Source organism: Aotus nancymaae, unplaced genomic scaffold, assembly GCF_030222135.1.
Source record: "Aotus nancymaae isolate 86718 unplaced genomic scaffold, 86718_ANA_hifiasm-v0.15.2.pri h1tg000020l, whole genome shotgun sequence".
Classification (NCBI taxonomy): Eukaryota; Metazoa; Chordata; class Mammalia; order Primates; family Aotidae; genus Aotus; species Aotus nancymaae.
The window spans coordinates 27,604,667-27,632,665 of NW_026988432.1; the positions used below are offsets into that span (position 1 = coordinate 27,604,667).

At 37.9% G+C, this 27,999-nt stretch overlaps 1 protein-coding gene across 2 annotated transcripts; it reads left to right on the forward strand.

Annotated features, from left to right (window-relative positions):
- The first annotated feature begins 39 nt into the window (after positions 1 to 39).
- ACAA2 (acetyl-CoA acyltransferase 2) lies at positions 40 to 27,773 on the forward strand. Of its 2 annotated transcripts, none has more exons than XM_012440809.3 (10): positions 40 to 430; positions 9,333 to 9,499; positions 12,395 to 12,523; positions 14,834 to 14,950; positions 16,387 to 16,534; positions 18,026 to 18,201; positions 18,748 to 18,877; positions 23,215 to 23,285; positions 24,974 to 25,128; positions 26,338 to 27,773. In XM_012440809.3, the coding sequence occupies exons 1-10, from the start codon at positions 415 to 417 to the stop codon at positions 26,420 to 26,422; spliced, it is 1,194 nt and encodes a 397-aa protein (XP_012296232.1). In that variant the 5' UTR covers positions 40 to 414; the 3' UTR covers positions 26,423 to 27,773. The 2 variants fall into 2 exon arrangements, with proteins under 2 accessions (XP_012296232.1, XP_012296233.1); XM_012440810.3 differs by having other exon boundaries at positions 45 to 150.
- The last annotated feature ends 226 nt before the right edge of the window (positions 27,774 to 27,999 follow it).

A 27,999-nucleotide genomic window follows, 5' to 3' on the forward strand; every position in this document is an offset into this window, starting at 1 on the left:
CTCCAAGTCGTAGTTTCAGCAGTATCTGTAGCGGAGACCGAGGGGAACAGTCATTGCCTATCGGGGCAGGAATATGATGGGTGAGAAGTGTCAAACCAAATTCTCTTGGTTTGGAAACAGAAGGAGAAAATCTAAAAACGAGGATGTCAGGTAAAAGTCCGCTCTCAGAGCGAGCTGTTGGCTCCCCGAGCCCCGTTCCCCGGGCTCCCGCTGATTGGAGTGAGGCGGCCAGCGGCGCATGAGGTCGGATTCTCTTACGCTGGGCCCCAGCCTGCGAGCCCCAGGAAATAGGTGAAAGGGCAGGGGCGTGGCTCTCGGGGCGTCACCCACTCTCTTGAAGTCTGGGTGACTGTGGGCGGCCGTTCAGCGTCCGCCAGACCAGAAGTCCGCGCCGTCGAAGACCCAGCCGCCACCATGGCTCTGCTCCGAGGTGAGCGCGACCCCCTCCTCTCCTTGCCCCTCGGGGTCCTGCCCTCCCCAGGCCAGGCCTCCGCTTCTGGCCGCCGCGGAGAGTCGTGGGTCGTGGGGTGAAGTTCACTCAGCCTCCTCGGTTTGGGAGCCGACGAGATAAAAATCCAGCCCGAAAGGCTTGTTTGGGTTAAGGAGAAAACCCTTATTTGTAAGGCGCTAGCGACAGCGATTTCGGTGCAATTTCCTGTTGAGAAGTTGAGATCAAAGTTTGCTTGCATGTGACCTTGGAGGTCCTTCCTTTCTTCGCCTAACAGTGACCCCACTAGTTCGAGTCCAAGTATTAGGAAAAATTTGGCAGCGCCACAGGCCGCGGGCGCCTGCTGCGGGGCCTCGGTGGTCAAGGCTTCCCGGGTGAATCGATGCTCCCTGTCACCCGGGAGTGACCTGGCCTGCAGAAATGGTAGCTGGTGTTCTGCTGGAAGACCTGCTCTGTTCCCTTTTCCCTTCTATTGCTTTCGATTAGAGCAGTCACTCTACCTAAAGTATAGGATTATGAACTTGTTTAAAACAACTGTGTAATAACTCCCTTTTCAAAACAAAAGGGCACAGTCAGTGGAATCTTACTCTAAGGATGTACCTGTGGAAGAGCATTCAGGTGGAACACCTATCAAGGCCCTGAGACAGGAAAAAGCTTGGCAGGATCTAAGTGTGCTATAAGCTGGCCTAGAGCCAGAACCTGAGCAACACCATTTTATAAGAAAAAGCTGTGTCTCCAAAAATGAGTTGTAACTGCTGCCCCGTTTTCCTTGCAATAACTGCTGACCTTGGCTTCTGTAAATAAAAACAGCTAGCTTGCTGTAAAGTTGTTTGTCCTGCATCCCCTCACCCCCTTGGTCCTAAAACCAGGATGTGGTTTTTCAGTTTGAAAACCCTGCTCCCCCTGAGCTCGGGGCCGCGGGTTAGAGAGACGTGAGTCCTCCGTGGTCGCCGGCAATAAAGACCCTGCAATTTGGCATACTTTTGTCTTGGTGAATTATTTTAATCTCGCATTTCAATACTTCATCAGAACAAAGCATTTTGGTGCTCCAGGGCCCAGTTGGCTCTTTAAGAAGGTGGGTTTTGTTCCATATTCAATGGAAGGCAATACAAGGATTTAAACCCGGGTAATGACAGGATCTGATTTCCACTCTGTCTGGATTTGGGGAGGTCTTTGTAACGGCGAAGAGACCATTTAAAGATCTATTGTAGAGGTCCAGGCAACAGCAAATGATGGGTTTGAGTCGTGTGGTGCAGTGTAGTTGGGAAGAAAAGGGGAGGGGTGAGTTGAGGTAGATTTGGAGGCGAATTTGATAGAACATAGATTGGATGTGGTGGGGTAAATATAAGAAGGAAATGTTGAGAATGATGGACAGTGTCTGGTTTGGTGAACGGTGTTCATGATGATACCACTTAGGGAGTGAGGAAAACTGGGAAAGTAATAGATGTGGAAAGGAGGATTGAGAATTCAGTTTTAGGCAGAAAACTTGGCGCTTGTGAAGCAGCCAAGTGGAGATGCCAGCTAAACATTGGTTAGGGGGATCTGAAAGTCAGAAGAACCAAAGTTGCATGGGAACAAATCCAGGGAAAAATCGGCGTTCTGAGACCGAATGCAGTGTTTACAGTTTCCTGCAACGTGGATTTCATTTGCCCATGCCCTTCCTGACTGAATTTGATAGAAAGGTAGAGCTTCTGTTTCTCTCCAAGTGTTGTTTTTCCTGTACTGTCAAATGAGCACATCTTCTCAAGCCCTTTCTTGGAACTTCTTGAACTCACTACACTCTGGGTTAATATGTCTCTTCATTATCTTTGGTTTTTGGAAATCTTTAGCTTCTGAATTTTCGAGTGTTTTAAAATAAGTGAGATTTCAATTTGGTGTTAAAGATTGTTAAGTTTTAGACCTTTAAATATCCACAGAAAGTTGACATCAAATGAAGGTTGATATGGTATCCAGTTTATGAAATTAAAAGAAAAAACTTTTAAACTTTAAACCTTTATAGTATCTGTGCATCCCAGATTATTTTTTAAAATATATTTAATAGAGAAACCCAGTCTCTACAAAAAATACAAAAATTAGCCAGGCATGGTGGCACTCGCCTATAGTCCCAGCTACTTGGGAGGCTGTGGTGGAGGATTGCTTGAGCCCAGGAGGTGGAGGCTGCAGTGAGCCGAGATCATGCTACTGCACTCCAATCTGGGTGACAAAGAAATACCCTGTCTCCAAACAAACAAAAAACTCCAAAATCAAAAATACATATTTAAGAACATTTTCTCTCGTCAAAATAATTGTATTAGTTCAGTTAAGGCCTTCCTTGAGCTAATCTTTACAGTCTGGGAGCATCAGGTAAGATGGAATATAGCTAAAGGGGAGGTTCTCTTTTTGTTTGTATTTTCCCACGCACACCCTTCCTTTGTAGATACTGCATATTTCACTACTAGCACTGCCTTCTCACAAACGCTTTCTTAGAATATGAGATATAGGGAGAAACATATAAAAGGAACTTTGTAGAGAGACAAATGAAATTAGGCTCCATTGTTTCTGAGGAGAAGTCAGGGGTCATTTCCATGTATGCAGTATGTCATTTTTATTTCCAGATGCTTTATATGTTTTTGTTATATTTGGATTTCAAAACTTTGACAATGATATGTCAAGCTGCTGGGGAAGGCGGTGTGGAGTGTTTTGTGTACAGTTGGGGTTTACTAAGCTTGAATCTAAATTTATGGTTTTTAAATTAAATTTGGAAATTTCTTCTTTATTATTTCTGCAAATTTTTTTTTAATCCATTCTCTCTCCTCTCCTTCTGACTGTAACTTTTGTTAGTCCCTGAGGTTCTGCCTGTGTTTTTTTTTCTGACTTTAAAAAAAAAATTAACAAACTTTGTTTTTGAGCAGTTTTAGCTTTTACAGAAAAATTGAGCAGAAAGTAAGGAGTATTACCATATGCTCCCTCACCCTATCTATCTCCGGTTATTAACATCTTGCATTAGTGTGGTACATTTGTTACAATCGATGAGCTGACATTGATACATTATTATTCACTCAAGTTCATATTTTGCATTCAAGTTCATTCATTGTATTGAACAGTTCTATGGGTTTTGACAAATGTGCAAATGACTGATGTCAGTATTATAGTATCATGCAGATTAATTTCATTGCCCTAAACGTCATCTGTGTTCTACTTATTTATCCCTGTCTCTGAACCCCTATCAAGCACTGATCTTTTTACTGTCTCCATAGCTTTGCCTTTTCCAGATATCACGTAGATGGAATCATACAGAATATGGCCTTTCCAGACTGGCTTCTTTCACTTAGCAACATGCATTTAAGATTCCTTCTTTTTATAGCTTGATAGCTCACTTCTTTTTAATTGCTGAATAATATTCCATTGTATGGCTGCATCACAGTTTGTTTATCCATTCACACATTCAAGTACATCCTGTTTGCTTCCAAGTTTTGACAATTATGAGTAAACATTTGTGTGCAGGTTTTCGTGTGAACGTGTTTTCAAATCATTTAGGTAAATACAAAGGAACATGATTCCTGTATCATGTGGTTAGGTATGTTTAGTTTTGTAAGAAACTGCCAGAGTATCTTCCAGGCTGGCCATACCATTTGCATTCCCACCAGTAATGAATGAATTTCTGTTGTTCTAAATCCTCACCAGCATTTCATGTTGTCAGTGTTTGGGATTTTAGCCTTTCTGAAATCCAGAAAGCTATAGTAGTATCTCATTGTTGTTTTAATTTGCAATTCCCTAATGACATATGATGTTGAACATCTTTTCATATGCTTATTTACCATCTGTATATCTTCTTTGGTAAGATATCTGTTCAGATCTTTGGCCCATTTTTAAATTAGGTTGTTTGGAGTTTTTTTAATTGCTAAGCAATTAAAAAAGAACTATTTAAGAACTCTCTGTATGTTTTGGTTACCAGTTCCTTATCAGTTATTTGTTTTTGTAAATATTTTCTCAAAGTCTGTGGCTTATCTTTTCATTCTCTTAACAGCGTATTTTGCAGAGCGGAAGTTATTTATTCATTTGTTTTTAGAGGGTCCTGCTCTGTCGTCCAGGCTGGAGTACAGTGGTGTGAACACGGCTCACTGTAGCCTTGACCTCCTGGGCTCAAGCAGTCCCCTCACCTCAGCCTCCCAAATATCTGGGACAACAAGCACACACCACCATGCTCAGCTGATTGCTTAATTTTTTGTAGAGACAGGGTCTCATCGTGTTTCCCAGGCTGGTCTCAAACTCCAGGGCTCAAGCAGTCTTCCTACCTCAGCCTCCCAAAGTGCTGGGATTATAGGCATGAGCCACTGCACATAGCCAGAAAGTTTCCAATTTTAATGAAGTCCAACTTAAGTTTTCCTTTCATGGATCCTGCTTTTGGTGTTATGTCTGAAAAGTTATCACCAAACCCAAAGTCATGTAGATTTTTCTCCTATGTTCCAAGAGTTTTGCCTTTTATATTTAAGTCTATGATCTCTTTGTTTTCATTTTTGTTTTTTTAAGTAAGATGTTTCACTCTGTCACCCAGACTGGACTGCAGTGACTTGATTGTAGCCCATGGTAGCTTTAAAGTCAGCCTCCTGAATAGCTAGGCCTACAGGCACATTCCACTATGCCCAACTAATTTTTCATATTTTTTAGGGATGGGGATATCGCTGTGTTGCCAAGGCTGGTTTCAAACCCCTATCCTGACATAGTCCTCCCACCTCAGCCTCTTGAGTAGCTGAGATTATAGGCTTGAGCGACGGTGCTCAGCCCATGATCAATGTTGAGACATTTTTGCTTGGTTTCATTTTGTTTGGTATACAGACGTCTCATTGTTCCAGCACTCTTTGTTGGAAAAACTATCCTTTTTCCATTGAATTACCTTTCCGCCTTTGTCAGACCTTGAGATTCTGGCTTTGCTTTTCAATCTTTTTTTTTCATCTGTTCTTCAGATTGGATAATTTCTATTTATCTATCTTCAGAGTGCTGGAATTTTCTCTTTTCATTTCTATTCTGCTTTTAAGCCCATCCAGGGAATTTTTTATTTCAAGTATTTTTCAGTTTTAGAATTTCCATTTTGGATTTTTTTTTTTTTTTTTAAGACAGGGTTTCACCATGTTGGTCTGGCTGGTCTTGAACTCCCGATCTCAGGTGATCCGCCTGCCTTGGCCTCCAAAGTGCTTGGATTACAGGCGTGAGCCACCGCGTCCGGCTCCATTTTGGATTTTTATAGGATACATTTATTTGCCGAGGTGTCCTGTTTTATTAGGAGCATATTTTCCTCTACATCCTTGAGCATAGTTATAATAGATAGCGGTTTTAAAATCCTTGTCTGCTAATTTCAGCATCTGGGTCTTCTTGGGGTTGGTCTCTGTTGTCTTTTTTCTTGAAAATGAGTCATATTTTTTTGTTTCCTCGTGTGTGGATTAATTTTAAATTGTATTATGGACATTGCATATGAAATATTGTGGAGACTGGATTCTGTTATAATCCTGCAGTCATAATTGACTTACTGATTGTTTGGCTATTTATTTTTTGTAGGCAGTTAACTCCCCTGCACCCCCATGATAAACTGTGTTTCCCATTGTAGTGGGTAGCAGCTTAAATCTAAGTTCAGTTATTTTAGGTTTGGCTTAGGTGCTTGTGGTCTGACCTACACATGAATGGTTAAAGAGTCAGCCAAATATTTGGGCAGAGTTTAGATGTGAAATTTGGACTGTCCCTCTGTGGTGCTCCTCTTTCCCAGATTCTTGCTCACTTTGCAGTGGCTGTGCTTACCATGAACTTTATTCTCTGATTCTTCAAGCCAATAAGACTATGAGTTTCTGAGTTCTAGCCATTCCATGCATCATGGATTGTTAGCCTTCAGGTTAGTTGCTATAAATAAATTGGGCACTTACCCTGTTGAGTTCCCTTCCTGCAAGTATCAACTCCTCTCCTTATCTGTCTAGTTTTGTTCATTTTCCAAGACCTTCAGGTAGTAGTTGTTCTTATAGATTGTCTGGAGTTTTTCATTGTTATCTGTTGGAGGGTTGGTCAGATAGGAGCATAGTAGGCCATGACCAGAAGCAGAACTAATGACATTAGGAAGAAGGTATGGAAAGGGGAAAGAAGAATGAAATAAAACAAGCACTAACAGGCTAGGTGCAGTAGCCCGTGCCTATAATCCTAGCAGTTTGAGAGGCCAAGGTGGGAGGATTGCTTGAGCCCAGGAGTTCAAGACCAGCCTGGGAAATACAGCAAGACCCCATCTCTACAAAAAAAAAAAAAAAAGTAAGCAGTAGCCAAGTGTGGTGGCACACACCTGTAGACCTATCTACTTGGGAGGCTGAGGCAAGGGGGATCACTTGAGTTGGGGAGGTCAAGGCTGCAGAGGTCGAGGCTGCAGTGAGCTGTGATCATACCACTGCACTCTAGCCTGGGCACAGAGCAAGACTTTGTCTCAAAAAAAAGAAAACACTGATATAAAAAAAGGCAGAGACTGTTAAGGAAGGAGGATGAGAGTAAACTTGAAAAGATTCAGGAAGGCATCATGGTACAAAATAACCCATTTACCAGAACAAAACATTTGTAATGCACCAGACTAGTATTTATGGCCTTTTGTAACTATCTGAATATTTTATCTGTAAAGAATTGAGTGGATCTGTTGTAAATTACAGTTATGTATGTTGCTCCTAATATTCCTTTAGACTATAAATTTCTCAAAGTAGGAATTAAAAGAGAGGTTGAAATAGAAATACTTTAGGCTAGGTTTGGTTTGATGAAAGAGCTCATAGACATAAACTGTAAGATTATTCTTAGGTACCAATAGTGGTATAATGCTTGAATAGTCTCATTTGTAGGTCAGTATCTTAGCATATACCCATAAAGTCCCATAATTTCTTGACAAGATGTGGAAATGTGAGCTTAGATTGTTTTAGAGAGAATAAAGTTAGTATATGCAAAAAAAGTCTATTGCATAATAAGTGTCTCCTCTGTGTTAGCTGTAATATTTAACTTGCAGAGTTGTTGGGAAGATTAGCTTTTGTATGGAAAGTGATAAAATATCTAGTATTTAGTAGCCCTAATGAATGTCAGTATGATGAAATGGCTGTAACTGATGCTGCTTACTGATAAGCCTGTTTTGCACTGTACAGCTGTAATGATGATGAGTGGGTACCACTCACATCATAATCATTATAGATTTGTACAGTCACTAGTTTTTTTTTTTTGGCAGATGGTAGTAGGTGATTGGGAAGGAGTGATTTTTATTTATTTGTACAAGGACACTGATTTAACTAATAGTGATGCTGTAAATTTATAATCTTAGTTTGCATGAATAGATGTATAGATAATTCCTCTGAATTCTTTGTGCTTAGATAAAATGCATGCTATTTCTTTATATTCTAAGGGATACATTTGAATAGGATGTTGGCAAATTACAATGTCTTTAGAGGAAAGCAATCAATTAATGTCAAATAAAGAGCTATTGAAGAAATGCCTTTTATTTACCTGAGATGGGTGTCATTGGGTCTGGGGACTTAAAGGTTAGCTGACTTCAGATACTGGAGGTGGGGGATACACCTGTAGAAGGTAACCTGTTTTGCCCATTTCTAAGAGTAAAAGAAAATAGTTCAGGTTATTTGAAGTCTGTAACTTGAGTGATCCTGTGACTCTAGAAAAGGTGGTGTATATAATTCAAATTCAAAGCAGCATATATTCTAGAAACTACATCTCCATCTGTCTTGGTGCTTTTGGATAGAACTAGAATTGGTGAATGAAAGACTTGGTAAGCTGAGTCAGTACAGAATAAAGAAATATTGTTATACCCAGACAAGTTAGATGGAACAGCGCCATGCTCTGAGTTTGAATTATGAGTCCTTTATTAATTAGCTGGTGACCAAGAGACGGCTAATGCTCAAAGTTCTCTCGGTCCCAAGGGAGGGACTGGATTCCTTTTTATACCTTGCTTAAGGTAGGGGAGGGAGAACCTAGCTGGAGCAGAGTTTACAGAAGCAGAACAAGCAAGTTAGATAAGGAGGCTGGTAACTAGGAGACAGGAGGTTCTCATGATTGTTGATTTTCAAGGAGGGTATACAGAAGCAGTTCCCATGATTGCTGATTACCAAGGTGGGTATTTGGTACTTGTCATATAATCAATCAAGGGTGGTCATTCACAATGGCGAGTGGGCTTGCCAAGCAGGCTATGGTTACAAAGGTTATATGTTTCTATAGTTCTAAGTACAGCATGACCCAGCACAGTAGCAAGACCCAGGTATGCACTTAAGGGAGGAGTGGCAGGAGGGGTGAGGTGTAGATCAAGATGGAGTCTATCTGGCTCTCAGCAAAATGGCGTCTGTCTGGCTAACACAGGGTAGGTTAGCACAATATCATTAGTTTATGTTGTCCATTGAGGAACACAATGCTTCATGCAGTAGCATATGCTGCCTCACTGAAAGTTTTCTGGCAGAGGTTTAGAGAGAATTTTTTGTCAGGAATTTTTAGAGGTAGTTCGTATAGGGTGAATGGTTGACCTCAGACAACCCTGAGGCACCTTTGGAGATTCTTTTATTCTAATATTAGGCAATATACTCCAGCACATAGAAGTATTTTAGTTCTCAACAAATGTTTCTAGCATTGTGAAGCATCAGAGAACAAGAAAGTTGTCTAACCAGAATGACTTTACATCACAGCATGCAGTGCAGTTCTTGGTACCTGCATGTAGGTAATGATCAAACTGGCAATCCTTAAGACTCTGCTTCCATGGGTGTGACTTGTTCTAGGTATTACTGCATGACAGAAATCTCCATGATCTAATTTAAAATTGTGTAAGGTTTCACAGTGAGATTATTCAAAGCATTTAGAGGTATTTACTAATCTGTGATTATTTATAAATCTCTCCTTGTTGCAATAGGTGTGTTTGTCATTGCTGCTAAGCGAACACCCTTTGGAGCTTACGGAGGTCTTCTCAAAGACTTTACTGCTACTGACTTGGCTGAATTTGCTGCCAGGGCTGCCTTGTCTGCTGGCAAAGTCTCACCTGAAACTGTTGACAGTGTGATTGTAGGCAATGTCTTGCAGGTTAGTAGGGTAAAGGAAGGTGTTTACTCCTATTGCTTCTTTGATCAGATTCTAAAAATAATTCCTTTAACATATCATTAAACAACTCTGTTATAAGTTGACAATAGTTACATATCATTAAACAACTCTGTTATAAGTTGATAATAGTTACATACGTTAGTTACAAATTACTCAAATTAGTAATTTGAGTAATTCTCTGACTCCAGAATCAATGGCATACATAATTCAAAGCATCATATGTTCTGGAAACTGTATGTCTGTCTGACTTGGGATGCATTTCAGTGGTTCCTAAATAGCAGATTGACTTCCTTGGCTTACGTGAAGTTACTTGATTTTCTCTATATGGCACCTTAGTAAACACAAGCAATACAGCACACCTCCCCAAATTTTCTTACACATTGTAGGAGCTTGATCAGTGTTTGTTGTAAAAAATAAGATGCTTCTTTACCCTCTGTCTTGCTATGTGTGATGTACAAAATCGATTATTCATATGCAGGTAATTGAAAGTTCAGAATTCCTTTAAAGTATACAAACATTTATTGGATACGTAGTTAGAGGCCATTATAGGTGCTATGGTATCCAAGGTGGACCAAAAGGAGGGTAATAATCTATTGAAAGAGATAAGATACACACACACACACATCTTATATATCTACACATATTTATGATATCTATATTTAAAGGTGTCAGTGATGTGATCATTGCTAAAGGAAAGAGAATGACAATGGACATAGAAATCACTAGGCCTTGAATTTGAACTTTATTCTGTTCATCTTGCCATTGTGTATCTTCACACCCAGAAAAAGCAGGGACTTTTTTCTTTGCAGTTACATCTGTTGAACCCACAATATTTTCATAAAGAATTTTTGATATTATCTTTTTTTTAATCTTGTAACTTTTACCTCTGACCTAAGAAGGCGTTAGAACAGATTCAAAAGAAATGGGATACTTTTGGGGTTTGTGTTTTCTAGAATGTATTTTAAGGGAGCTTTTTTCCTTCTACAATTCTGTTTTTTCCCAGCATGGATTCTCTCAAACTTTGTAACACAAAATCACTATGAGTAGTTTCAGTTTCATTGTGTTTGTGTCTGTGATCCTAAAGACAGTCTTGCATTAAGTTTTCTCTCAGGCCATGATAGAGTTTTCTTGTAAGGATGTTAAGTGCTTAACAGATAAATATTTTGAGTTAGACCTTTATGGTTAAGAGAGAACAGAATATGCTTCTAATAACATTTTACAAATACCACAAAGCTGGTTTTCTAATTGAGTTTAATATTATTAAATACACTTGGAACAAATGAGTTTTACTTTATTCTTAGGAAACAATGAAATTCAATCTGGATTACTTTTTTCTCTTTTTCTTCCCTAATTGCCCTGGCAAGAATCTCCAATGTTGAATAGAATTATAAGAAATGGATATCTTTGTCTTATTCCTGATTATAGGGGGAAAGCATGCGGCCTTTCACCTTTACATATGATGATAGCTGTGAGTTTTTTATAGATTCCCTTTGTCAGATTGAGAAAGTTGCCATCTGTTCCTAGTTTGTTCAGTGTTTTTGTCATGAAACGGTGTTGGATTTTGTCAAATGCTTTTTCTGTGTTGACTGAGATGATCATGTACATTTTTTTATTCTGTTGATATGATGTGATGTTATTTGACAAACCTTGTCAAAAGAATATCCATTAAGCCAGTAATTTTTTTAATGACATTAATTTGTAAAATAAGATAATTTCATCTCAGTCATCAAATGAAACATTTAATTAGTGGATTAATTGATGTTATACTGAGTTTCTCCCAATTCCATCTGTATTCAAAACCCTTAACTTATAAATGTGCTGAATTTGAATTTTATTTTGAAAAACTTGAAACCTACACAGAAGTTAAAAGAATAGCACAATGAACATCCTAAAATCCTGTACCTTGATGTACCAATTTTTTATATTTTGTCAACTATGCTTTTGCTCTTGCTACAATACAGGCTGTTAATGTTTTTAGTTGTTATTGGGGTTTTGTTTTAAGTCATTTTTTTTACTCAAAGTGTGGTCCTTGGACTAGCAACATCAGCTTCACCTGCGAAATGGTTAGAAATGCAGAATCTCAGGCAGACCTAGACCGGTTGATTCAGAACCTGTATTTTATTATAACAAGATGCCCTGGTATGCATTGAAAGTTTGGTGAGTGGTGGTCTAGTCCTACCTCTTACTTTCCTGACCAGTCATTCATATGTCTTCTCCCTCAGTATACAGTCCTCAGCCTGTTTTACATTAGAATTACTTAGGATGCTTTTTAAGACTACTGATGCCCAGGCCCCACTAGTTTCGCCTTTCTAGTTTAACTGATTTGCTTAGGAACTTGAACATGAGTATGTTAATAAAGCCTCCTAGGTTATTCCAGCCTGCAACCAAGGTTGAGAACCACAGCCCCAGATACTTCCTCTATTAAAGAGCATACTACTTTAGGATAGCCTATTTCATTTTTAAACAACTCTGTTACAAATTTCTGTCTTATATTAAGGACTCAATGGGATTTCTCTAAGAAGCAGTCATCTTTAATATATTTGAAAACCAGTTGACCGTGGTTACACAACATTATGAATGTGTTTAAGTAATACCCTTCAACTATATACACTTAAAAATGGTTACAATGGTAAATTTTATGTGTATTTTACCACAATAAAAAAAATAGAAAAAAAACCCAATTGACTAAATTATAGTTTTTATTCAGATCGTAAACACATATTAGGTATATGCTGTACTTAGATGCAGTTCATCCTAGCTTAGAGGCACATAGTTTATCATTTTTGATAGATTGCCAACATTTCCATGTTATTTTATGCTTATTTTTAATTCCTAGATTTATAGAGGAAATTATTTTTCTTTTCCTTCTCTGTTCAGATTTCTGCAGATGCTCCGTATTTGGCAAGGCATGTTGGTTTACGTGTGGGAATCCCAAAGGAGAGCCCAGCTCTCACAATTAATAGGCTCTGTGGTTCTGGTTTTCAGTCTATTGTGAATGGATGTCAGGTATGGACAATATTTTTTTTTAATTCTCTGAAAATATGTTAGTAGGTACTAGAAGAAATGTCCTAGCACTTTTGCTTATCTTATAATGCTGATTAGAAGTCTGATTTTTCTTAGAAAAAATATTCATGGGAAGAAAATAGTTTCTTGAAAGCTAAGGAGGATCACTTGAGCCCAGGAATTTGAGACTAGCCTGAGAATTTAGTGAGACCTCATCTCTACAAAAAATTTTTTTAAATTAGCTGGGTGTGGTGGTACATATCTGTAGTCCCAGCTACTTGGAAGGCTGAACTGGGAGGATTGCTTGAGCTCTGGAGGTCAAGTGAACCGTAATCATACCACTACATTCCAGCCATGGGTAACAGAGTGAGACCCTGTCTCTGGAAAAAAAAAAAAAAAAGCAATAATGAACCTGAAAGTGGAATAAGCCTGTCACAAAAGGACAAATACTTTATGTTTCTACTTCTTTGAGATACCTAGAGTAGTTGAATTCATAGAGATAGAAAGTAGAATGGTGTTTCCAGGGGCTGGTGAGGTAAAGTTAGTGTTTAATGGATATGGAGTTTGTTTTGCAAGATGAAAAGCGTTCTGGAGATGGATGGTTCTGAGATGGATGGTTGCGTCACAGTATGAATACACTTAATGCCACTGAACTATATACTTAAAAATGGTTAAAATGGTAAGTATTACACATACTTTACTAATATTTATTTATTTATTTTTTGAGGCGGAGTTTTACTCTTGTTGCCCAGGCTGGAGTGCACTGGTGTGATCTTGGCTCACTGCAACCTCCACCTCCCAGATTCAAGCGATTCTCCTGCCTCAGCCTTTTGAGTAGTTGAGATTACAGGCATGTGCCACCATGCCCTGCTAATTTCGTATTTTTAGTAGAGGTGGGGTTTCTCCATGTTGGTCAGGCTTGTCTTGAACTCCTGACCTCAAGTGATCTGCCCGCCTTGGTCTCCCAAAGTGCTGGGATTATTTTAAAGTTAGTATGTTCGTCATTCTTTTTGAGTGCTTCTTTGTAAATCTAGGCACCCTGATAGATTTACATTCAATATCTCATTTAATCTTACAGCCATCCTGTGAACCAAGAACTTGTTATTATTCCCATTTTACAGGCAAGGAAACTGATTATTAAAGCCATTGAGGTTACTGAGTCATAGAATTTGAACCTAGGTCTGTGAGAGTTACCTGTGAGGCACTGAATAAAGACTGAGGCAAGCAGGAGAGCTCAAGAATTTAGGAGATAAGGAAATGTGTTTTATTGCAAAGGGAGTGAATGATGCTGTTAGTAGGAGTACAGACTTACTTTGACCTTTTAAAAGGACAGTTGGTTAAATACATTTGTTTCTTTGAGCACAGGGGAAGAGAGTACAGTGAAATCCAATTTTATTTGTAAAAGTCTTCATTTTATTACAAACAAAATAAGAGCCAGAGGTGTATTTTAATGAATAAACTGTTTTCACATTAATTTTTTTCTATAACAATATATCTTAAATAGTGACCTCAGTTTTCCTAGTAATAATTTTAAGAACTGTCAGGTTCTTAGAAGCTCATTTTTTGCTGCTTTTCTGAGAAAGGCAAACGGTAGAAAGTGCTAGAAGAATGAAATGACTTCCTTTTTATGAGCCATCTAGATTGAACTAGTTTTTGTAAATCTCTGGGATATATATCTCATAATGGGATAAATTTTTCTTTTGCCTGTTTTTTTTTTTTTTTGAGACAGAGTCTGGCTCTGTCACCAGGCACCAGGCTGGAGTGCAGTGGCGCGATCTCACCTCACTGCACCCTCTGCCTCAGGAGTTCAAGCAATTCTGCCTCAGCCTCCCGAGTAGCTGGGACTACAGGGCGCGCGCCACCACGCCCAGCTAATTTTTGTATTTTTTAGTAGAGACGGGGTTTCACCATGTTGGCCAGGATGGTCTCGATCTCTTGACCTTGTAATCCGCCCACCTTGGCCTCCCAAAGTGCTTCTTTTGCCTTTTTAAAGGGTTTATCCTTTATTATCTGTTGTACATTTATGTCAGACATTAATATCTCTGCTGATTTTCAAGATTTATATTGTGTTAAGAATTAATATTCTTAGCCAAATGTAGGTAGGGTCTGTTACTCAGGCAAACATGATTGAAACCTTTTAGTTTTCTCCCCCTATGTCTTGGTAATGGATACTTTAGCATTTCCTTTTGAAACAGTGTAAGCTAGGGCAATATATTTGTTAGAATTACCATTAATTTGTAAAATCAGTGTGTTTCTTAATACATTGTTTGGATATGGTAAAAGGAGTTTTTATTGTTGTTTGTTTTCAAATAGGAAATTTGTGTGAAAGAAGCTGAAGTTGTTTTATGTGGAGGAACTGAAAGCATGAGCCAAGTTCCCTACTACGTCAGAAGTATGCGTTTTGGAACCAAGCTTGGATCAGAGATCAAGGTTGGAACCATAAAAACTTTAAATAATTAGTTCTTATTAGCATTATAGAAGTAATTTTAATAACATACCTTTTATGGGAGAGAAAACTAATTTTGAAACCAGTTTTGTTGATGAGGATTGGCAAGATTTGAATGATCTGAAGTTTGTAAACAATTTCTTTTTTTTTTTCTTTTTTTAAAGACAGGGTTTCACCATGTTGGTCAGGCTGGTCTTGAACTCCCGACCTCAGGTGATCCGCCCGCCTTGGCCTCCAAAGTGTTTGGATTATAGGCATCAGCCACCACGCCCGGCTTGTAAACTATTTCAAAACTCTATTTTGGTTGTTAGTTTTGACATTTTAACCCAAATGAAATTAGATTCTATCTCAGCAGACCTTTAGTAGTGTAATTATCCTGTGTAAGGGACCATAGGCATGGGAGAGATGGAGGAAGGGAAGAAGTGGATTAAAAAGATAGGCAAAAGAGTGAAGTAATCTCTTTAAACAATTAGTCATCTGAGTAATTAAGACTTACGGAAGTTTTGTTTCTCAATCTCAGAATAGATTTCTTTTTCTTCACAGAAAACTTTATCTTTGAATACAGATTATATTGTCCCAAATCAAATAAATACTGATTCTTTTATCGTTGAGAGCTACAACTTGAGAATGAAATAAAGTTTTCTTCTCATTCCCATGTGAAAGAAGGGTTACTGACATTTTATATTTTTTAGCATTTTCAATAGTAATGTTTGACTTACACTGTTGACCCAGTTTCTCACCTGACCTTTTTGGAAGTTGAAGAGAATCTATGAGTATTTTAGCCACCAAACACATTTGAGAAATCCTTTACAAAGACAGGTCAGTAAGTCAAACGTTGATGAGGCAGCAAAATGGGGCACACTTACCAAAGACTCTACTTAAATAATAATTAACAACCTTTCTGTAACTAACTCTGGGAGCCTGTCCCAAGTTCTTTTCAGCCGCAAAGTAACTGTTAGAACTAACTATTCCTGTCACTGAGGCACAGGATGAAAAAGAAACACAGATATCCTCTTTATTAAAGAGCTCAGAGCTGGTTTACAAAGGTGGTTACAAGAAAACATTGCATGAAGACTCCTTGTCAGGTTTTCTACAAAATATGACCTTGAGGCTTTGATTTTTGATGATAAGATAATTTCTGTGATCTCACCATACACATCTAGTCCTGTTGGCTGTCCTTAGACCCCACATTTAGAGAGGGGCAGAGAATGTGTGCATTTTATTGTGTGACATTGAATGTTTTCAAAAACGTTGCATTAAAAAAAAAAAAATCCCAGAACTGAATATGAATAGTAATAGCAAATGTTTATGAGAAAGTCTTAATTTTGTTTATTGGAAGTGTTGATTATATAAAGAAATTATAACATACTACACTTTTTAAAGGTAATGTCTTAACAAATCACTTTATTAATGTCTTTAGCTGGAAGATTATTTGTGGGTAACATTAACAGATCAGCATGTAAAACTCTCCATGGCAATTACTGCAGAGAATCTTGCTGTGAAACACAAAATAAGCAGAGAAGAATGTGACAGATATGCTCTGCAGTCACAGCAGAGATGGAAAGGTGGTGAGTGAAACTGGAAAATGTCAATATTTATAGAATATAGGAAATATTTTCATCATTTCTATTATGGTTATATAATATTTACAAATCATACCTTTAAGAATTTTTACATCATTTCATTATTCCTTTGTTTTTTCGATGATCAACTACTTTATTAATTATTGCAAAATTAACGAGAAATTTCTCTTTTGAAAAAGTTAATGCTACTTAAAACGTGGTATTGCTACTTGGCCCTAGATGGACCCTTGAATTTTGTGCTGAACTGGTCCTGTTGTCAGTAGAACATGCTGAGGAATATGATACACTCTGTCAGAGGTGGTAACTCACTATGACAGCTGGAATAGAGAGGATGTCCTCTCCCACGAGCTGTATCATAATCACAAGAAGGGGTAGTGTGTTTGGAAAGACCCACTGGGTCTTTTATGCTTTCCTTCTCCTAATTGAGAATCATTGCACCTGACTCAGACTTAGAACTAGTCCAAGACTCTAGAGTGCCCTGGTGTAGCACAGCAGGTTGCTACAGAGCCAGTCCAAAAACAGGCAACATGATAGCAGTTGTTTTATCAGTGCAGCAAGTTGAAGAAATGTGATATTTTAAAAATTAAACTGTTAAAGCAAGTAGAAACTCTTATTTACGAATATTAAATGTTTGAAGCAATGTGAATAAAGTCCATCTTAGCATTTCAGAAGGATAAGTGGAATAGAGCTGATGTCATCCAACTCATCTGTGCTTTTTAGTTATATGTTCATAGTGGAAAAGGATTGGTCTAGAAGTCAAGAGTTATCAATTCTATTTCTAGCTCTACCATACACAAGTTATCAAGCTCAGTCAAATCATTTATTCACTGAACCTCTGTAAAATAGAGATAACAATATTTGCCTTTCCTATTTATCTAATAAGGTTGTTTTAAAACAAAATAAGGGCATATAAGGAGAGTATTTTGCCAATTACAAAGTGATAGCAAAATTAAGGTGGGTATTACCCTATTTCTGAAGCTGTAGATTACTACAGTACATTCTAGTCAGTGGAGGTCAAAATAGGTAACGTTTTACTTATAATTGTATTAGTGATCGCTCTCAATTTCTTCAGGTTGCCTATCACTATTAAGTTTCAGTTAGATTACTTTGTGGCATAGACAACTTGGTAACTTTTTAATTAAGCATCTCACCAAAAGAAGTTTAAAAGGGGCATTAAATCCATTTGGTGCTATTACATCTATAGCTAACAGACAAATGCTGCTAACAGTTTTAGCAGTGCCTCATCAAAAAAATTGTGGTTAAAAAAATTAAAATACAGTTTTTAAAAGATGCAACAGATAAACACATGACAGTATTGTAAATCCTCCAATAGGGAAGGTACGTTGTGTAAGTAAATAATAAAGACTCAAATTAAAGCAGACTGTGAGGAAAGGGTAGATCAGAAATTAAATTGAAGAATATTTATTTTCACGGTTTTTTTTTTTTACTCTTATGATAGTCTTTCTACTATTTTAGCTAATGATGCTGGCTGCTTTAATAATGAAATGGCACCAATTGAAGTGAAGACAAAGAAAGGAAAACAGACAATGGAGGTAGATGAGCATGCTCGGCCCCAAGCAACCCTGGTGCAGTTAGAGAAACTTCCTCCAGTCTTCAAGAAGGATGGAACTGTCACTGCAGGGAATGCATCGGTTGGTATCCCCACAGATTAGCTTGAATTCTTCCTGATGTAGTCAACACAAAATAACCATCAAGTATCTTGTAAATACTTTTTATGCCAGTCTTTAGTTGTTTAGCTTAAACTAATAGTGTTCATATTCGATTAATTTGGTTTTTCACAGTCCCACACAAAATCTTTTCATATTTATATAATACTCTTCTGATTTCTTAGTTTTTTTCAGAATGTTGGAAATAAATCTATCTGGTTTATTATTTGGCTTTCAAACTTTTTTTTCTCATGCATACAGTTCATCAGATTTCTTCTTACATCTACTCACATCTAGATAAAAGCTTTTCCTTGACACCCTTTTCCTTTTCCTTTAGTAAAGTTGTATTCTGTGTCTTTAAATATCTCCTTCATCTGTAGATGTTCTAATTGTATCCCACATTGTGCAATGGCTTCCTATGTACTGCCATATTCCTAATACTACTCCAATAGTAATACTACTCCATTAGTTCAAACCTGGATTAACTGGATTATTTTAGCTTTTAGATAATCTAGTATTTTTATTTTCAAGGGGATAGCTGATGGTGCTGGAGCTGTTATCATAGCTAGTGAAGATGCTGTTAAGAAACATAACTTCATACCACTGGCAAGAATCGTGGGCTACTTCGTAGCTGGATGTGATCCCTCTATCATGGGTATTGGTAAGTTTGTAGAGTAAAACAAACTGGTTCTATAATATTTCTGGAGATAAATCTTCTGAAAAGGTAGCCAAACCAAGGTCACCTGTGGAGAAAAGAAGATTGGTAATCAGTTTAAACAAAAAATCTTTATGAAGAACTGTCCTAGACATGATAGAAAAACCAAGACCGTGTAGACTCCAAGTAGGCAGTAATCATATCTTAGTGTCCATTTGAGATTTTAAAAATCATCACACAGTAATCATATCTTATTGTTCCTTTGAGATTTTAGAAATCAAAACACAGAAAATAACAGAATTACATAATCCTGACAAAAGAAATTATGAGATAGGAGAAATCCTGGGGTGAAATGGAGGCGGCTGTATGGAGAAGGTGGTACTGCAGCATCTTGCTGGTTGTTTTACACACAATCCAAGTACCTCATTCAGTCTTCCCATGTCTCCAGTAAGGGAGACCTCTTCATGAATGAGAAAATTGAGGCTTAGGGAGGTTGTCTTGTAAGGTTCCAAATCAGTGACAGCCAGGGTATGAATCCAAGTCTCTCTGAATTCAAGTGCTCTCTTCACTGTGAGTTAAATGCATAGTCTCGGGAAGTCAAAGTAATATTCCTCTTGCTCAGGTATTAGCAAAATAAAGAATTATAAATATTTAGATTAGTAAAGTACTAGCTGGAGAAAATTTGGAACTCTATAAACCTGTATAGTCTTGGCTTAAAATACTTGGTTTAGAAGTAGAACAAAGAGCTTTTTGCTGGATACACTAGGAACCATGCATGATGCTGAATTTTTTTTTTTTTTTTTTTTGAGACGGAGTCTTGCTCTGTTGCCAGGCTGGAGTGCAGTGGCGCAGTCTCGGCTAACTGCAACCTCCACCTCCTGGGTTCAAGTGATTCTTCTGCCTCCCTAGTAGCTGGGACCACAGGCGTGTGCCACCACGCCCGGCTAATTTTGTATTTTTAGTAGAGACGGGGTTTCACCGCCAGGATGGTCTCGATCTCTTGACCTCATGATCCGCCCGCCTCAGCCTCCCAAAGTGCTGGGATTACAGGCGTGAGCCACCGCGCCCGGCCTAATGCTGAATTTTAATAGTTCCTGTCATTATTCTCTGGGTAAACAGGGAACAAATTAGGTGACTCACTTGGAAAAATAAAATTTGGTGCTCAGTAGCTTTGAGCTATCCCACCTATAACCTCCCACTCTAAGGAAAAGCCTGCCCTAGGGTGTTGATTTCAGATTGTTTATAGGTCCAAGTGTTTTTCTATCAGCTTAGCCCTTTTTTGAGTAATTAAATTGTTTTCTGAGGTGGATTCCAAGAGAGGAGGAGGATAGCCTGTTACTGACCTGCTATCTCAGATTTCCTTCAGTGAACAATTTCCTACTTGAACAATAACCACTTATGCTGATTTGGGATTAAAACTCAACCATATTTGCTGCCATGTCCCTCAGAGAAGACATATCTCTGTACAGAATTCCTAAGAAAGAAAGCTGGCATGCTCATATCTTGTCATCTTTCACTATGTGCCTCAAATTTATGTCAGCAAGAACTGTAAGATATTATGGCATTTATTATTTTGATATCTAGAGCAGTGGTTCCCAACCCCAAATGATTGGCAAAATCCACTCATAACCCCACCACCTTAGATTTTGTGTCAGTAGGTCCAGAGTAGAGCCCAAGAGCAGAGGTTTTTTTTTTTGTTTGTTTGTTTTTTTTTTTTTTTCAAGACAGAGTCTTGCTCTGTCACTCAGGCTGGAGTGCAGTGGCGCAATCTCGGCTCACTGCAACCTCCACCTCCCAGGTTCAAGTGATTCTCCTGCCTCAGCCTCACCAGTAGCTGGGATTATAGATGCCTGCCACCATGCCTGGCTAATTTTTGTATTTTTAGTAGAAATGGGGTTTCTCCATGTTGGCCAGGCTGGTTGCAAACTCCTGACATCAGGTGATCCACCCACTTCAGCCTCCCAAAGTGGCTGGGCTTACAGGCGGGAGCTACCACCCCTGGCCCAAGAACAGATTGTTTGTTTTTTTTTTTTTCCCCCCATACAGTTAGATGCTTTTAATGATCAGACAAATTTATGTGACATAGGTTAGTTATTTTATACTTCTTTTTCAGTTTAACCTTATTTAATAGGTTCTGATTGATATTAGCATAGTCAGTGAGCAAAGGAAGTGTTGTTTTCCTTCCTTCTGTTCCTGGGCTTGAATATTTGTCCTAAAGTACAATGAACATCACTGTGGTAGGATTGTCATTTTTCCTGAGGGCTTGAACAGAGCTGTACGTTCTAAGTGTCCCACAGTATCAGATGCCCCTTTCACCTAGAAGCCTGGCTGTCACTTATGTGTAGTGATGGGATTAAACAAGGTAACTACTTGAAGCATCCCAGATGAATAAGCAGGGAGAATAAGTTATTATCTAATGGGAATTATAGCTAACTATATCTAACTTATAAGAATATTGGTTCCTCAGTTCTGTGGTTACCTAACGGATAGCAATCCTTAGCCCTGCAGAATAGCTGCAGACCAAGAAAAAGGGGGAAGCCATGACTTGAAGAGAACAGTAATGGTTCTGAGGCAGTACACAGCTATATAAAGACAGCACTCCCTGGAAATCCTCAGGGGTGGCAATGGTGGAGGTTGGTGGATGGAATTTTGAGCCTCTTCAGCTGTAGCAGTTCTGGCATTATCTATTATTTGGCTTCATATGCAGAAGGAATTCTGATGCTAAAAGAGAAAAAGGTTGAAAACCAACTCAGAGTACTACTGATGAGTAGCTTGTTGCCCAGAGAGATGCACAAAGTCACACAGCTATTAGTGGCAGGAACCAGACTAGAAATAAGGTCTCCTTTTCCTAACAAGAATACTAAACCTTCCTCATCCCAGTAAATAACAGAGTGGGCTGGGAAGAGTCCTTTAAAAATCAAGTTATGGTCTAGCATGTTGTTACAGTTGATTCTGAGTTAAAGTGAACATACTGAGTCGTGCTTGCTGTTTCTGCAAATAAGGAAGTATGTATAATGGTCTGAACATCGTCCACCCTTCCTTTTATGTGTCTGTCACCACTGTTGGCTACTTCATCCCCTGACCAGGCTGGATGACTGATGATTTACTATTGACTACCCATCTCATTTTCACATTTTCATGCTTTAGACAAAGAGAATCTGGAATTGGATCCTGTAGTAAATCGGTAGCCACATGGAACTGGCACTTTAAATTGAAATGCAGTAACTGGATAGTCCTAATCAATAAGCACATGGTTTGTTGTTCAGAGAGCATTCTGTGTGACAAAATAACTGAATATTAGATTTCATTATGCCTTTCTTATAAAGGCTGATTTTCCATTTTATAAGGTAAAATGCTTGTGAAACTTGATGCAGAATATTTGACCACTTGGATTCAGCAGAACATACCAGATATTCTTTGTAGACATTTTTGGCAGTTTCATTCTTCAAGAACAAGAAGAGAAGTAGATCATCTTCTCTAGCCAAATTTTTTACGTTTTGGGAAAAAATACTGATTGATTTACTTAAATTCTGAGCAATATTAAACTCTCATTAGTAGATCATTAGAAACCTGGGAGCTAAAGTTATTTCGGAAGTCTTGTAAGATGGAGTTGCATTTCTTAAGTTAGGATTTTATGTTTTAAATTTTCTGCCTACCCTTGGAGTTGTAAACATCGCCTTACTTCATAAAACCTTCCCTGAAGTGCCTCATAGTTTCCCATCTCTCTGTGCCCATGTGAAGATACTGCTGCTATTTCTTGACTTTTATCCAAATGGACCTGAAAATTCAGAGTGTAGCCACAGTAACTTCTGTACTATGAATGCATATGACTTGGATCCCAGGAAACCACTCAGTCTGTCTTGCTCTTTGATATCAATTATAATCTATTAATATAACTGACTGTAAAATCCCATGTATGACTACTTTGGCTGTTTGAAATCTTAAAGCCATTTATGGTAGAACTTTTCATGTAATTCTGCCATCTGCAATTTGAATGTATAAATAGCATTTCACCTTGGTTACATTTTATTTTTACTTTCTTTTTTAAAGACAGGGTCTTGCTGTTTTCCCAGGCTGGTCTTGAACTCCTGGCCTCAAGTGATCCTCCCACATCAGCCTCCCAACGTGCTGAGATTACAGGCATGAGCCACCATGCCTGGCCCCTTTTTCTGCCTCTTTATTGTCACCTTATTTAATAGGAACTGTCAAGGTAGCAAGATTTGTGGCTGCTAATAACTGCCACATTATTTCTTCCTTAGTTGGAAAGAAGGAGAAGCTTGATACATAAATATAAAATGACATTTATTTCTATATTTTTATAGAAGATTTTTATTCTTTTATAGGTCCTGTCCCTGCTATCAGTGGGGCACTGAAGAAAGCAGGGCTGAGTCTTAAGGACATGGATTTGGTAGAGGTAAGCGTTCGTTTTTTACAACATGAATAAACCACATACTTTTATAGCATAAATGGCTTTAATTTGGTCTCTTATCACTCTTTGCATTTCATTGTAGTTAGCCTTTCCAAATGACGTACATCTAAATGAATATTAGCTTCATGAGATGCTTTGCGTTGGTGCTTTTCCCTACCTAGTTAAAATCCTTTACTTATATTTGAATATTCAAACTGCCTGATTTCCCCTACTAAAGTATAAATTCCTGGAAATTTCTTAGTACTTTATAAAAATTGGTTATATTTTAGACTATTAACATATCTGTTGAATATTATATAAGGTGGAAGAAAAGTAGCTTTAATTTTATACATTAAAGTGAAAAAATATATGTAAAATAATTGACATAATAGAAAAGCAGGATCTTGTGCCAAATCTACAAGTTTCTTGCCCTTCTCCCCAAATAGAGCCCCCTCCCTTAAATGTATCTGTGGCTTTTATACCATAGTTGTAGCTTGATTTGCGATGCACCTATCATAATTTTTGACACTGGAACTTAAATTTATTGATAGAGTGATTTTTTCTAAATGTTAGTATTACAACTAAAATGTCTTAATCATTTAGCATAATTAAAAGAAGAGGTGGAAAAAACACTTAAAGATGACTGTTTATGTTCCACACTTTGAGTATCGGTGATTAAGCATGTGCTGCTTGGCATTGGGAAATAACTAACAGAACAAAGGAAATTTGTCTATTTAACTTGATAGAGAAGGGGTAGGCACAGGTGTGATTTCCTCTCTATGACAGTCTCTCACCCAGGAAACCATGATTTCAGACAAATGGTTTATCCTTAAATCTCTTCCACTTTTAGTAGATCACAGTTCAGAGCCTCAACGTATAGAATAGAAAGATAATGGTGGATCTAAGCACAAATGAGGCACCATCTTGAGAGACCACAAGGTATAGTAGGAAAGAGCATAAGACTGAATTTTATCCCAACTCTGCAAAAGTTACCTTAGAATGAATTTCCTTATCTATAAAATTCCTGAATTAAGATAATACAGTACTATAAACTTAAAGTAAGGTAATTGCCAGTTTGGGTAAGTATAATATAATATGATACTTTACAGTTATGCCACATTTCAACATAATAACTAACCATTCCTTTTATGTATGTATGTGGCTTTGAAGGTTTATTCTTGGTTGTGTGTCAGCTTCTTGGAAGGATAGCTCCGGGTACTGCATAATAATAATAAAAATAGCAGCCACTTATTGAGTACTTGCCATGTTTCAGGTAATGCACTGGACACTTGATACCCATGCTTTTATTTAACCTTGACAGTGACTCTTAGCATGATACCACAGTCACATTTTCACATGCAGAAACGTGAATTAAAAGAATATGTACAAGGTCACACACTAACAAATGATATAGCCAATATTTGAACCATCCACTAGTTCTAAAACCTGTGGGCTTTCTACAGTATCCTACTGCATCTAGTATGTGTCCATTTATGGCATTACTGAGAATTTCCCCTAAGGGATGCATTTGACTAACAGTATTATTTAGTAAATATACCAATTTCAAACCTGATAGCTTTATATGGAATAATTGAAGATAAAATAACTTTGTGAGGTAATTTAAATAGGAAGAAACAGGAGAGTCTGCTATTGACAGGACTGGACCTTGTTAGTGCTTTAATTTTTGTTTTAAGGTGAATGAAGCTTTTGCTCCCCAGTACTTGGCTGTTGAGAGGAGTTTGAATCTTGATCCAAGTAAAACCAACGTGAATGGAGGAGCCATTGCTTTGGGTCACCCACTGGGAGGATCTGGATCAAGAATTACTGCACACCTGGTTCATGAATTAAGGTACTTGCTAGAAATAGCTGCATTTCAGATTTGCTGTTCTTTATAGAAACGCATGGATTTAGGATTCCCCAGAACAATCCAGCATTTTTCATTCTCCTTTGTGTCTCCTACACTGGCTTTTACCAGGAACAAGCTACTTGGGCAGTGCTTTCCATCTGGTCTTATAGATGAGTCAGTTAGCGTGTTAGTGGCTCTGCACTTAGGAACCAAGCTCTTCATCTGTGTGTCCAGTCTCTGTGCGCTGTGTGGCCACTCAGCATGTGTTCACTGCGTGAGCAGATGATGAGGCCCTGGTTCTTATGGCACTTGTATTTTAGTGCCAGTTACAGGAGTAAAATAAATTTATTTTGGAAAAAATGAAAGTACTGAGTACTGATCTAGATGCCATCATTTATGAAACTTGGTCTGAGCTAAGTTTTTATTTTCACGGGTTCCAGGAGGAGCTTTCTGTATGTTTGGTACTTTTTAGTTTTGATGGAAGAGCGCCTCCTCCTGGTACTACGTATTATTTTTGGAACCTTTTGCTCTGCAGAAAAATTGCAAACAAAACCAAGTAAGTCAGGCTGAAAAATAACTCCGACTCCCTGGTAGGCCAGGGGAAATTGGACTCTTATTTCACTTAATGATTCATTGAGTTGAAATGAGTGATTGACACATACAAAAATAATTCCTGGATAATTTTCTCAGTCATCAACTTAGGAGTGAGAAGTACTTTAAAAGAGTCTAATTTTTATGACAGGGACATGAATAGTTTCTAAATTATCTGCCCTTTCATAGAGATAAACTTTATTAATTAATTACATATCTTCTAAGGTGCCCTGAGGCTATCACACCATATAAATCAATCAAAGGAGCTGAATGTTCATCTTCTTTCCTAGCTGCTTCTGTTTTTATCAATTTACCTCCTTCTCACTCCTTTCCCATAACACATGCAAGCTTGTATATGTGTTTCAGGTCCTCTAAACCTAAATCCATTCATCTCCTTTTTAGAGTGCCTCTCTCTTCTGTGTTTTCTTTCTTTTTTTTTTTTTTTGGATGATAAACATTCAGCTTTCCATGTTGTAATTATAAACCAATATTGAGGACTGGGGAAAAGATTGAGCAGATGAGCTGAATAAGAATGAATAGTGCAAATGTGATTGTTATTAGTTCTATTTAGTTAATTAATTTTTTATTAGAAGAGATTTTAGTGACTGCTTTCTTTCTCAGGCGTCGAGGTGGAAAGTATGCCATTGGATCAGCTTGCATTGGAGGTGGCCAAGGTATCGCTGTCATCATTGAGAACACAGCCTAAAGAGACCAGTGAGCTCACTCTGACCCACTGTTACTCTACTTGGCCAAGCCACACTAAAACAGGTGACCTTCAGAGCAGCTGCCACAACTGGCCATGCCCTGCCATTGAAACAGTGATCAAGTTTCATCAAGCCATGGTGACACAAAAATGCATTTATCATTAATAAGAGCCCATGCTGGAAGTACGTTCTCTCAGATTTGTACTAGTGAAATATGTATTTCTGAACTAAAATTCAACTATAGAAGACATTAAAAGAAATTGTATTCTTGCCAAGTAACCACTACTTCTGCCTTAGATAATATGATTATAAGGAAATTAAATAAATGTTGCCTTAACTTCAGTTAATGTTTTCCTATATTATTTTTTAAAATTTTAAATTGTGATAAAATACATCATATTACATAAACTTTACTATCTTAACCCTTTTTTAGCATACAGTTCACTGGCATTAAGTATATTCACATTGTTGTACAAACATCACCACTATTATTTACCTACAGAACTTTTTTGATCATCACACACGGAAACTCTGTACCCAGTAAACAATAACTCCTGATTCTCCCATCCCCTGACAACCATCAGTGTATTTTGTCTCTATGAATTTGATGACTCTAGGTACCTCATAAGTGGAATTATAAATATTTGTCCTTTCATGACTGGCTTATTTTACTTCACATAATGTTCTCAAGATTCGTCCACCTTATGTTGTAGCCTGTGTCAGAACTTCTTTTTTTAAAAGCTGAATAATATTCCATTGTGTGTATAAACCTTACTTCCATTCTTCACAGCTTAAAGGCCATCTTTCATCCTTTGTTTTCTCCCTTCAAAATGCCCCACAACATTTCCATTGCTTTGTCTGTTCTAAGACTGGATATCTAGTAGGGAAAGGCCCTGTTCTTGTTAACTTCATGAAAGAGCCATTGGAAATTTTAATTGAGATTAAATTGAATTTATGGGTTATAAATGTATTAGGGAAAAATCTTTTTTTTTGAGACAACAGCTTGCTCTGTCACCCAGGCTGGATTGCAGTGGCACAATCATGGCTCACTAAATAATAGATAAATAATACTAGATAATGTTAAATAATGGCATCATGGTTCCTCAACCCTTTGCTCATGTGGCTTCCTTCATTTGATTAAAAAGTTGGAGTGGCACATACATCCTCCTTTCTGTCATAGAGAGGCAAGCAGCCCACCCATGTTTTGAGATAATGGACTAGAGGCAACAGCAAGTCCAGCTTTTCTTGTTTGGGATCCTTATTGAGAAGTAGGTTTCCTCTAGTGTCATAAAAATATTATTAAAAAGTAAGAGCACTGTATAATTTCTCATAATAAAACAATGTTTTGCAGAACGTTTTGTTTTTTACGTTTTCTTTTGTTGTAACTTATAATAAACTATCTCTCTCTGTAGGATGAAATGACTAGGGCCACATGTTACCATCTTCTAGAAACACTAGTGATAGTTTATCAAGCCCATGAATTTCCAGATGAAGGAGGAATTGTCACCAATTAAATAGCTGAAGCAAGCCCCTTCATAGGGCATCTCCTGGCACAGGACTTGGTAAAGGTTTATTGCTT

Coding starts and splice junctions, on each gene's coding strand:
- ACAA2 (XM_012440809.3), top strand. Junction 16,535..18,025: donor ACAGCAGAGATGGAAAGGTG/GTGAGTGAAACT, acceptor CTACTATTTTAG/CTAATGATGCTGGCTGCTTT. Junction 25,129..26,337: donor CACCTGGTTCATGAATTAAG/GTACTTGCTAGA, acceptor TTTCTTTCTCAG/GCGTCGAGGTGGAAAGTATG.